The 12,099-nt window shown below is 44.5% G+C and overlaps 1 protein-coding gene across 1 annotated transcript in view; it reads right to left on the minus strand.

The window, feature by feature from the left end:
• Nucleotides 1-12,099, minus strand: part of myt1b (myelin transcription factor 1b) — a 30,539-nt gene that overhangs the window by 1,661 nt on the left and 16,779 nt on the right. The window contains exons 5-17 of the mRNA XM_029435967.1: nucleotides 11,862-11,924; nucleotides 10,028-10,467; nucleotides 7,968-9,155; nucleotides 6,237-6,371; nucleotides 5,243-5,333; nucleotides 4,908-5,024; nucleotides 3,750-3,863; nucleotides 3,261-3,329; nucleotides 2,729-2,791; nucleotides 2,318-2,398; nucleotides 1,502-1,723; nucleotides 602-693; nucleotides 220-323 (exon numbers count right to left, since the gene is read on the minus strand). Of these exons, the coding sequence (XP_029291827.1) occupies nucleotides 220-323; nucleotides 602-693; nucleotides 1,502-1,723; nucleotides 2,318-2,398; nucleotides 2,729-2,791; nucleotides 3,261-3,329; nucleotides 3,750-3,863; nucleotides 4,908-5,024; nucleotides 5,243-5,333; nucleotides 6,237-6,371; nucleotides 7,968-9,155; nucleotides 10,028-10,467; nucleotides 11,862-11,924 (2,779 nt within the window). The remainder of the gene's footprint in view (nucleotides 1-219; nucleotides 324-601; nucleotides 694-1,501; nucleotides 1,724-2,317; nucleotides 2,399-2,728; nucleotides 2,792-3,260; nucleotides 3,330-3,749; nucleotides 3,864-4,907; nucleotides 5,025-5,242; nucleotides 5,334-6,236; nucleotides 6,372-7,967; nucleotides 9,156-10,027; nucleotides 10,468-11,861; nucleotides 11,925-12,099) is intronic.

The raw sequence follows: 12,099 nt of genomic DNA on the forward strand, positions 1-12,099 counted from the left end.
AATTTTGCATTGGTTATTGATTGTTATGTCATTTTTCAAAGGCTTCATAACTGGGACAAAACAATGGTAAAGTTTTAAAGCTTTGTCAACAATATACTGTATCAAATGTTCCTTAACAGGCTCAAGTGACTGAATTGAGTACTTTAAGTCTCACATATGACTCACACATCAGCACTTCTGTCCTGTAAGAACATCACAAACAGAAATAGAAACACACACCTGAGTCTGCAGGTTCACCATGTCTGCCTCCATTTCATTGTTGGATTCATTGAGGTCGTTAATCTCTTTGTTGAGCTGCTGGATGTCCTCATCGTTGTCTAAAACTAAAGAAGAAGCCAGATACATTAGAAAAGAAAAGCAGAATGTCTGCTCTGTACATTTTCCTTTTTTGGTCAAAGCACTTGCACTGACTGTGTAGTTAGCTCTAGAAACAATGGCACACATATCCCCCTCTCACACACATATCCCCCTCTAACACACATATCCCCCTCTCACACACATATCCCCCTCTCACACACATATCGCCCTCTCACACGCATATCCCCCTCTCACACACATTTATAGACACAGGCCTGCGTACACATTGATTTATCAATCTTACCATCACTGGCTCTGAACTTGGTGCTCAGGTATTCCTCTGAGGGGAACTTGGCTTTCTTCTTGGCAAACAAGGCTCTGGGGCATCCTGAGAGGCTGGAGACACATGGGGGGGTCATTGCACTATTCTTCATATCTCATATACACTCATGTGTATTACACTCGGGCTTAAGCTGTATATACAATACGTCAAATTGAGGAATCAGGAAACCATAAGAATTAGATTTTTATTTGACTTAAAGAAATAGTTTGGGAAATACGCTTATTCGCACTATAGTCTTAGATAAGATTTGTAAATGGAATATGAAGCTAGAGCCAGCTGGCAGTTAGCTTAGCTTAGCATCATCACTGAGCCTGGCTCTGTCAATACTTCAAAAATACACTCAACAAACAAAAGCTCAGTAATTAACATGTTCTTGGATGGATGACCTTCTGGAGTCTTAACGTAAACCCATGGGGCGACCTTTGAGTCTGAAAAGTGAAGCCAATGTAGAAGTGCCTTAAACCTGCCAGCAGGGGGCGACTCCTGTTGCAAAAAAACAAGTCTGATTGTATAGAAGTCTATGAGAAAATGACCCTACTTTTCCCTTGATGTATTACCTCAGTAAACATTGTCCTTATGAGTTTGTGGTCTGGTAATGGTAAAAACGATGAAGCAGGGAACGCCTCGGGCGTGGCTATCTTTTAAATGACAAGTCGTTGCAACACCGTTGTTTAATGTTCGGTTGTACTAAGAAACACTTTTTGGAGTCGCTGGTTAAATATTTTTTTGGTGAGTACATTTGGTTTAAGAATGTTTTTCGCTAGCCAAAATTAGCATCCTTCCCCAGCTCCAGCTAAAAATAAGCCAACAACCAATGCTTATACTTAGTTAGAATAAAAACAGCGTGTGCATGCAGCTTACCTGCGGTGTGTGAGGAAGCTTCCGTTAGCATGTCCGGAGCCGTCACAACCTTCGGTGGGACAAGTAGGCCCCTCTGTCTTGAAGGCTTTCCAGTTGAAGGGCGAGCCATTCAGGAGCCCCTCCTTCTGTCTGCGGGCCGCTAGCGGACACCCGTAGGCGCTACGGTGTGTGGCGTACTTCCCACTGATGTGACCCAAACTGTCGCAGCCCGGCACTGGGCATCTGCAGGGAGCAGAGGAAAGGAGGGAAACAATGAGGAGAGTTAAGCAGCAGGAGAGGGAGAAGAAGAAGTGTTGAAGACAGGCAGCAGGGAAAGAATTAAAGAGAGTGAGAAGGCACAAAGGTTAGACAAGGAGAATCCAAATATATAAACTGTAGAGAAAGTTAATATTGTAATAAAGATTAAAGTGATATACTTTCTCTACTGGGCCAAATTCATTTTCTTACATCTGTGTTTGACATATCACTTATGCAATGAATAATATTGTTGATGCAAGAGCTATTAAGGTTCAGCACATGCTGTTATCAACATGCTGTTAAATTAACTGTTTTGTGTGCAAATGCAATATGAGCCGATGTATTTCTTATTGATTGACAATCTACTCTACGATACTCTACCATGAACTACGTTCAGAGTCAGTAGGTGTATTTTCCCATCAGTAAGGGCCTGATTGTTCCATTCAATTTAGGGGGCAGGTCCCTACCTCTGCATATGATTCACAGTGACTTTCCTCTCTCTCTCTCTTTTTATTGCATTTTACTTTTACCGTAAGCCTCGCTAAAAGCAGACATTATAGCTTTCTGAGCGGTACGAACTTTAAAAGCTCGGAGTCCTCCTGGTTGTCCTTGGTAGGAGTTTTAATTCCACTTTTCTTGGCACGCGGGCACCCAGAGATACTGAAAACAGAAAGTATGGAGTTGATAACATAGGGTTGAAAAAAGGTCTGGTGAAGTGATTGCTTGTTAAAGGGACAGCACATTATCAGGAAGAATAAATTTACAGAGGCTGTTCAACCAAATTACAAACCAAATCAACCCAAAACGCCCAATATGGCCGAAAATAGGATAATGGAAAGGTGTGGAAATGTGTGAGTATGTGATCCCTGTCTAATTCTACCATGAACTGTCACTAGGCCTCTCTGACTGACTGTGTGTGTGTGTATGTATGTGTGTCCATGTGTGTGGATGCGTTTTTTTGTGTGTGCATTTGTGTTTTTTGTTTGTTACCTTCTGTGGGAGGAGTAGTTTCCTGTGATGTGACCTGAGCCGTCACATCCTGGGGTGGGGCATCTGGGAGAGGGCAGAGCAGTGTTTAACATTTAATACAAGGTCAGCAGAAAAAAAAAGAGTTTTCAACAAAAAGGCATTATGCAGATGAAAGAAATGGTAGACTTATTAATATAGTTAATTTTCTTATTCACTCTTGTCTTGTTTTGAATTTGCTCTTTTGGGGCTCTTTGCCATTCAAACACTTCTTGTATCTGTCTGCAGTGGGCTGCAAAAAGCCTACTTTCTAGTAAAGAGCTGCAGAATTACAGTTTCATTTCACATTGACATGAACTGAGTGAAGTGAACGCAAGCAGAGTCCAAGCCAGGAGAAAAAAAATCAGCATGACAGATGCAGCAGCAGCGGAGGCAGCAGCCAGTAACAAAAGATAAGTTAACGTCAGCAGAACAAAGCATTGTGGCGTTGGACGGTGTCAGTAGAGGTGCATTGAAGTGGCAGTGAAAAGGCAGTGAAGGTGTAGAGCAGACATACTTGAGTTCAGGGGTGTGGGCCGCCATGAGGGACCGAAGGCTCTTATCAGCGAGAGGACACCCAGACAGACTGAGAGATGGGAGAAAGAGCGAAGGACAGGCAGAGGCAGAGAAGGACGAAAAAAGGGGAAGAGGAAAGCGAGTGTGGGGGGATTGAAAGGAGAGAGGAGAAAGACGTGAGCGAAGGGAAATCAAGAATGCAAGGCATACCAAGGTCATTTAGGGAAGAAGAGGACAGACGGCAAGAAGTAAATTACTGATGCATATCAAAGTCAATGACCGCCTTTGCTTCCCAGGCTCACGCTACATTATTGCCTCTGGCATTTCAGGATCAAATAAAATATTTGAATTAGTCGTGGTGCGCCCACTTTGGACTCAGGTGCAGAGTGGGCGGCAGAAGAGTCTCAGTAGAGCAAACATTTCATATGAGACTTTATATAGAGAGCGCTAGCATACTGTATCAGCCAAATAAGTGTGCAATGGTGCATACCTGCGATGGGACGCATAGTTTCCTGTGATGTGACCACTGGCCATTTTTGAGAGAGGAGGAGGAAAAACAAAGCAAGCCTTATTATGTTTTAATCCTCTTTGCTTTGTCTGACCACTGATGAGGTTTTCCTCAAGGAAAGCAATTATTTTTCCTATCCCCCCGCAATGCCCCTGCAACTTGCATAATTAGCTTATCGGTTGCATTATTAATTAAAATACCAACGAGGAAGAGCGTGTACTTAGCATAATACCAGTGCCTGGTTTGTGTTAATTATCATTCTTCTGGCCGTGATCACGGTGGCTGACCAGTCGGGGAGATGAATGGAGATAAAGAGATCTCAGTGTTGGAGGTGACAGTAATGATTGGAACGCCATGCTGAACGCTTCAACACTTCCTCTCTGTATTGAGCCATTCACACACAGGCCAGCTTTACCTCTGAGGGGCGCATTAACCAAGGTCAGCACTGTCCCTGTGGTTCTCTGTGGCTCAGTAAAGTAGCTCACCTTGAGCGGGACTCTACTTTGAGGGCTTGGATTGGAGGAGACAGCTTTATGTAGGTGAAAGGTTTACTACGCCTGGTCTGGACATAGATACGATGGTTCTTCTTTAGTTAAGTTTAGTTTAGTCGTTTTTTAACTTAACTCAAATACGCATATAAAAATAATAAATAAACAATCATAGGTCATTACTTTAATTATTTTCTACAATTAAAATGTTGTGTATACAATATTTTTTATTGTATTGTATTATATATACCCATAAAGTCCCAAACAAAAATGCATATACACTAGTGTTCATACCTAATCTAAAGCTAAAATAATTGGGGGGCTATTATACATTTGAATTTAACTCCTTTGAATATGCTACATCTTTGTTGCATTTCTTCAAATCTTTGTTTTTGTGAACTTACTACTGACTCACTCTAATTTGGAGCTTCTGGTCACAGCATCTTATCTTTTATTATACATTAACTGAGCAGTTTTAAAGTCCACCAAGTCTCTAAATATGAGAGCATGTGAGTTTTTAAATAATATGTTTACAATTCTTACTGCTCTCCTCTTGGGGCTCCATACCTATATAAGGTAACGAGGCAGAAATGTAAAAAGGAACTATTTCAAATATACTATTTAAAAAGTATAGGATTGGACAAACACCCACCTTAACACTCTGTCGTTGGGACTTCCTTTGAGGTGCTCGCTGCCGGGCTGAGAGAGATGCTGCTTATCGTGGCCCTTGGACAGCTTGTCTGCAGCAGCAATGGGGCATCCAGAAAGACTGGAGGAGGAGAGAAAAAGATGACTATCAAAGGAGAGCATGTTGCTGACCATGTAAATCTGCATCGCACTGATGTGGACTGACACATTCGCTGTCCTGCATATATGAATATATGAGCTTGCAAATGCACAAAGGGAAATGCATGCCCAGTGCATAACACTCTGATCTGCAGACAAACACACAGTCAAACACAAATACTGTAATGTATGCATGAATACCTGCGGTGCGTGTTACGGTTGCTGTTAACGTGGCCCTGACCGGTGCAGCCGGGCGTTGGACACTTCAGCACATTCTCATGCATGGCCAGAACTGAGGAGCAGACAACGTACACACACACACACACACACACACACACACACACACACACACACACACACACACACACACACACACACGGTGAGAGAAAATCCACAATCTGATTTAAAATATTTAAAACACTCTTTTCATGTAAGGGACTGTATTCAAAGAAATGTGGGTGGGGTGAGGGGTTGAATCTTATTATTTCCTTTTATTAAAAGGCAAGACACACCCCGGTATTAAACATATTTTCCTATGACTTTGGCAAACACAACCAAAGGAATATTCCAGATACTGTCTATTTTTTAATAAAGTGCTAAAAAAAGTGTAATTAGTGCCATTGAAACACAAGTGCAGCTCAGTGGCTGCCGATAAAAACAAGTTGAACTAGATCAAGTTATGTTGTAGGTTCAAGGTCCATTTATTGTCGTTGTACAACACAGGGTTGCACAACCAAAGGCAGTTAAAGTTAAAAATGTCTGACCTCCCCTGCCCCTCCTAATAAGTTGTGTGCAGTCCCGAGGTACACAAACCAGCAGGGATATGAACTGAACCTTCATCAGACAATAGCAAGGAACTGGACATTTAATGGACCTGTAGTCATGGCTACAGAGAGATGGCCTCTGAAATGTATGTAAGACGTATCTCTACAATCACATGGAGAGAAAAACACACTACCACTGTGGACTCCTATCTGCATAGTTTTAGAAAACATCGATTTATACTTTTGTTAACCCTTTTTACCTGTCAGCTTTTACATGGCTGTCTGTATCCTCTAGCAGTATACGGTAAAATGGTGAGGAGCTTAGTAATACTACAAAGTGATGTGTAACTCCACAGTAAGAGGAGGTAGTGTTGTTTCTGTCTGTCACTGTCAGACTGCCCTTTGTTGTCACGTTTGTGAAGAACACTCACTCTCCGGGGGGATCCTGTCCTTGTGCGGACAGCCTGACAGACTGCGGTGGTGGGGGTAAAGACCTGTCACGTGACCCGTCCCATCACACCCCGGGGTGGGACACTTGATCTCTCTCTTCTCCGGCCTACTGCTCTCTGGATATTGGAAGAGAAGAGGATAGAGGGAGAAAAGGGTGAGGAGAGGAGAGGAAACAAGGGAGGAGAGGAAAGAGGAGGAGAGGAAACAAGGGAGGAGAGGAGAAACAGGGTGATGAGAGGGACAGACAGAATGGAGGAGAGATAAGAGGAGGGGAAAGGTGGGATGAATAAGGAGGACAAAAGCAAGTGGTAAATGCCATCAGACGCTCTGCTTGGCTGAGCATGAAATCTAGACATATTTCAGACAACTGTACAAAAGCGACACCATCTGTGTAGCTGCTCCTTGTGTCTTAAGTACAAATATGTTTTGTGCATTAGTGTAAATGTGATTTCTGTGTTTTTCTAAGGATGAAATATTATCAAATGAAAGAAATAATACAGCTTTTCAAAGTTAACCTGAACAAAGTTGTCTTTGCACCCTGTGATGATTTTCCACCACCCCTCGCGACATTTGCTTGAGATAGTCACTGAACTTGTTCGGATCTCGGACAAAACAACACTTGAAAACACACCAGGGGGATTTCATGCCACTATGATTTACACAGAGTTAAAGACGCCTACTGCTACCGGGGGTATGCAGGCCAGCATCGGTGGCACTGGAGAGAGAAAAAAGGAGCAAGAGGAGGGTGCAATGCTCTATTGGCCTTCAAATTGAATGTTAACGAGACATGCATCTCCTAATTAACGTTGAGCGGAACAGGAACGTCACCACAGGAGGGAGTTAAGGCCAAGGAGAGGGCAGCACTAGGCTTGTAATCACACTACTGCTATACTGTGAGGAGCATGACAAGTGGGCACCGTGCCAACTGTGAAACACAAGGCCCGAACACATGTAAACAAACACGGACTGTGGAACAACCTGCTCACGTGTTGTCATTTCCATCTCTCACTCTTGTCCCTTCTCACACTCTCTTCAAGCACTTCCCCTCCGCTCCTCGTGGAAGTCTATTCAGCTGGAACCACTTCATCCACATCACAATGGGGAAGGGAGCATCTAACAGAGCTCTGTGACTCACCGCTGTACTCCAAGGTGTCCTTTGTACACTCTGCTCCCAACATTATTTTCAGCAAATGACACCTTTTGCTGGTTAAGATTTTTTTTGTGGCCCAATCTTTCTGCGAACCATGCAGGTGCTTCTGTATGTTCAGCCCACAAATGGAGTCACAAATGGAGTTTGTTTTACATTTGAACAGAGGCTATCTGTTTCCCGCTGCTTGCAGTCTTGATGCTAATCATCTTCTAGCTCTAGATTCATATTTAGCGCACACACACGAGACCGGTGGCATCAAATTTGTTAAAGTTTCTTGCCTTCAATACATGAAAAGAACAATTCACTCTTTCTTTCATTGCTTCTTGGTTTGTCCTATGAATCTTTCCACAACTACTATCGGCAGGTGAATATCACGTCTCAGATGTTGGAGCGTCCTTGAATTCACCATCAAGGTGAAAACCCTGCTTGCAGCCGCACTACTGTTTGACGCTAAGGTTGCTTAAAAAAAAAAAGACATAAATAAAGTGGACTTACATATCCTGATGTATTGCCTACCTCGAGAAACTCTCACGTCTCAGTACAAGTTGTAGCTCTGCCTTACCTTTGCTGAAGTAGCTCTTGCGGATGATGTCCAGGTGCTTGGGCCTGTCATCCATGGTGAAGTATCGCTGGTGGTGGATATCTGGGGCACGGAGCAGCTCTCTGGGCCCGGCCGGCTTCACCTGCTCTGCCTTCAGGGCGATGGCCTGCTCCAGGAGGCCCAGGTTCCCTCGGGTTATGTCAAACATTTCCGACTCATCCGTCACCGTGGAGCGCTGCGACAGGCTGTCTTCGTCGTCGCGCTCGTCGTCCCCGTCCACATCATCAAAGTCTCTCTCTGACCTGTCCGATCGCACCTCGATGATGTCAGGGGAAACAGAGGACGTGGCTTTGTGGATTTTATAGTTCTCACCTCTAAGGTTGGGAAAGTAGTCCTCCAGTGGACTGGCCCTGTGCGAGCTGTAGCTTAAAGGAGGGCTCGCCTTGTAGTTTTGAAGCGGGCTAGGTTTGTGAGAGTCATATTTGTCATGTGCACAGTTGGAGTTGTAGATTTCGAGGGGACTCGCCCTGTGTGAGTTGTAGTCCTCCAGAGGACTGGCCCTGTGATCTTCAGCCTCCACGTGTGTTCCCTGAGCTGCTGCAGTGCTGGTGATGGTGCGGATGGCAGTTGGCACATCAGGAATGGGCAAAGTGTGGTTCACCTCCCTATGGTGCTCCTCTTCATCTTTCTCCTCATCCTCCTCCTCTTCTTCTGCTGCCGGAGTGCCCTGCCTTAGCTGTGCTGGCGCCGCCATCTCTTCCTCCTCCTCCTCCTCCTCCTCCTCCTCCTGATCTTTGATCTGTTCATGCTGGATGTCTTCGGTCACATATTGGTGGCTCTCCTGGCTCAAGTGGTTGCTCCTGTCTTTCTCATCTTCTGCCTCATCATCCAACTCCTCTAGCTCCACTTCAGCTGCCTCCTTCTGCAGAACAGATGACTCCTCCAATACTTGAACTTTGTGTGCCTCCTCCTCTTCCCCCTCATGCTCATCCTTTACTTCTTCTCCCCGCTCAGCTGCCACGGCGACATCCTCCTCAGTCTCCAAGGCAACGGGCTGCTGAATGACCACAGTTGGAGCATTGTTGTCGGAGATTCGGCCAAGGTGAAGTAGAGAGTTGGCCACCTCTTCTGCTCTCTGAGAGGGAGACTGACACTCCTCGGTCGCAGGTGGCGCTGCTCCGAGCTCAGGCTCGATGATCACACACTCCTCTGTGGAAGCAGATGAAAAGTCAGAGCTGTGAGCTAAAGCTTTTGTCAGCAATGTCTTTATCTTCCCTGGCATCAGCTTCTGCCTGCTAAGTCATTCACTGGTAATTAAAAATGCCTGCTGTGACAGTGTGTGGATGTAAAGCAGCGTGTAAGAGCAGAAAGAAACTCACTCACAATGTCCCCTAGTGGTCATTAGGATGAATGGCAACTCACCTCCAGTAATATTATCAACCCATGTAGGGACTTGTTGTAATAGTTTAGGTTTTTTTGGCTATCTGTCAAGTGGATTATCACAGACACTCAGGAATAAGAGTTTGTTAAGTCACACACAATAAAGGCTCAAATTAAACTTAATCCTAAATGTTATCAAAGGAGAAGAAATACCCTTATCAGTGATATCTCAGTTGAGTCTTAAGACTTCAACTGTTTTCACAGAAAGTCTGCGTTACTAACTGGAGGAGTGGAGTTTGAAAGAATTGGGCATTTCGGAAGCAGGGAGGATCTAATGAGAGATGGCATTGATGTGCAATATGGGAAATGTAGGATCCAGCCTCTTTGGAGATTGAACTGTACAAGAGACACCCTTTAATCTGTTGATTATTTTTTTGATCAATGTTAGAACATACCTCTCATTGTTACAGGAGCCCAAGGTGATAACTTTGAATGTCTTGTTGTCCGATTAACCCAAAGATACATTTACAATAATAGAGAATGGAGAAAAAACAGCAAATATTCACATGAGAGAAGCTGGTTTGGTATTTGATGACAGAGAGTATTGCTTGAAAAGCTCTTGAGTTTAGTTGGAGCGGACTTTTCCTCACATGAAGAAGAGGCAAAGATGACTGTGTTTTGTCTGTAGTAGTAAAGCTCACCTTCATCAGCTGCAGATGTGTTCTCCTCCTTATGATATGTCTCTTCTTCTTCCCTCTCATCTACCTCCTCCATCTGTGTCTCCTCCTCCTGACCATTTGTTTGTCCATCTTGCATCAGGTCTTCTGTCATCTCCTCTCTCTCCTCCTCCTCCTCATCCTCCTCCTCCTCCTCCTCCTCCTCCCCCTTCTCTACAGCTACCTCCCTCTCCTGCTCCTCCTCCTCCTCCTCCACCTCCTTAGTCTCTCCTGCTTTCTCTCCATCCTTCTCTCCCTCGCCCTCAGCCTCGCTGTTGCTGTCACTCTCTGCACTGAAGCCCTCGTCCAGGGCCAGTTTCAGGGGGTTGGACCTCCTCTTGGAGGCAGGCAGCTCTGTGTCCTGCTCTTGCTCCTGCTCTGCTTCCTCGAGACGGCGCTTTCGGGCTATGGGGCAACCCAGAATGCTAAAGGAAGACAGAGAGGGAGAAAAGGATCATGAATCGTGAAATCACAACACGTCTAATAAAACTTCATGCACCTCATCATGTCCATGAGTGACTTTCAGCAGCATGATGGAGGGTGTTTGTGTGTTTTGACATGAAGTACAATGGAGGGGTTTGAGTCAACACGTGTGGCCTGGGGGGGGGGGGGGGGGGGGGGGCGGCGCCATGCTGGCTCACTCAGAAATCACAACCACCCTCAACCAATTGACTGGAACGTTTAATGAACAACTTGTATGGAGAGGCGGGCGGGCGAGGCAGTGGAGGGTGAAATCCAATAAACTCCCTCTTACTCTCACCTGGGAGATGCTGGGGGAGATTGAGGGACGATCTATAAACAAAGTGCATCTGAAATTGCCTGCTGAACGAATACACATGTAAACAGATAGCTAATATCTGCCCCTCAATAAAGAGGAGTCACAAGCCAGTGAGCGGCCCGAGTCTCGCAAGGTCTCTGAGGGCGGGGACGCAGACGAGGAAGGAGGGAGAATTAAGCTCGAATAAAACCTGAAGAAATCACATTTCACTGCTGTCCACCCAAAAGTATTACTTGGGTTTAGATTTAGAGGCTCTGGGAGTTTGTGTGTGATTTCAAACCAGCTATTCTCTATTAGTCTCATCTCAATATCTAAAAATGTTGATTTTAAACCTTATGTCTGGTTTAAGAAACTATGCAATTTAAATTAAGGGATTTAAACGTTCATCTAAATTAGTAACCCTCATATTAGTGACCCTGCTTTACTTTAATCTCTGTCTTGACTTCTATTTAGCTAAAAGTCTTTGCTCTCTACTACATCCTTGATGTTAAAATGTTTTTTTACACACGAGAAGAGATATTTTCATATTTAATTAAGTTACAAATAAGGAGGAAAAGATATGAGCAGTACCACCCTCATGTTTCGACAGTAAACATGAAGCTACAGCCAGCAGCAGCTTAGCTTATGATAGCACAGAGAGTTGAAACAGGTAGCCTGGCAGTGGCTTCCTGGAGTCTTGTTGTAACTGTGAGTGATGTGATGAGGGACCGCCCCTGGCCAAGAAGTGTTCTGCTTTTTGTCTGGATTAAACAAATGAGATATAACGTGAGGTAACGTGCTGGTTGGTGGGTCTCAATGCTAAGCTATGCTAACTGGTTGTAACTTCATAATTAGCATACAGATGCGAGAGTGGTATTGATCTTATCATCTAACGCTCGGCACAAAAGAAAATAAGTGTATTTCCCATTATGTCGAGGTTAAAAAGATCAAAGTATCACATGGTATTTTCCAGGAAGCAGATGGTACGGGGCAGAGAGGACGAGGAGGACAGACAGACAGAGAAGAAGGACAGACAGAGGGTGGCTTTTTAATCTGCCCTACCTTCTGTGTCGTGAGTATCTCCCACTGATATGGCCAGAGCCATTGCATCCAGGGGTGGGGCAGCTGGATGGGATGGATGGAGGTTAGAGATTATGTTTAGGACACGGTGCATTTTAGTCCCTATGCAGAAGCAATGATAACCACAGGCAATAAACAAAGTAAATTAAGATAAACAAAGCAAAGCAAAGACATGCAAACTGAGCAATGTCACACAAATGCACATGCACAGAGACATTCG

Source organism: Cottoperca gobio, chromosome 7, assembly GCF_900634415.1.
Source record: "Cottoperca gobio chromosome 7, fCotGob3.1, whole genome shotgun sequence".
NCBI lineage: Eukaryota > Metazoa > Chordata > Actinopteri > Perciformes > Bovichtidae > Cottoperca > Cottoperca gobio.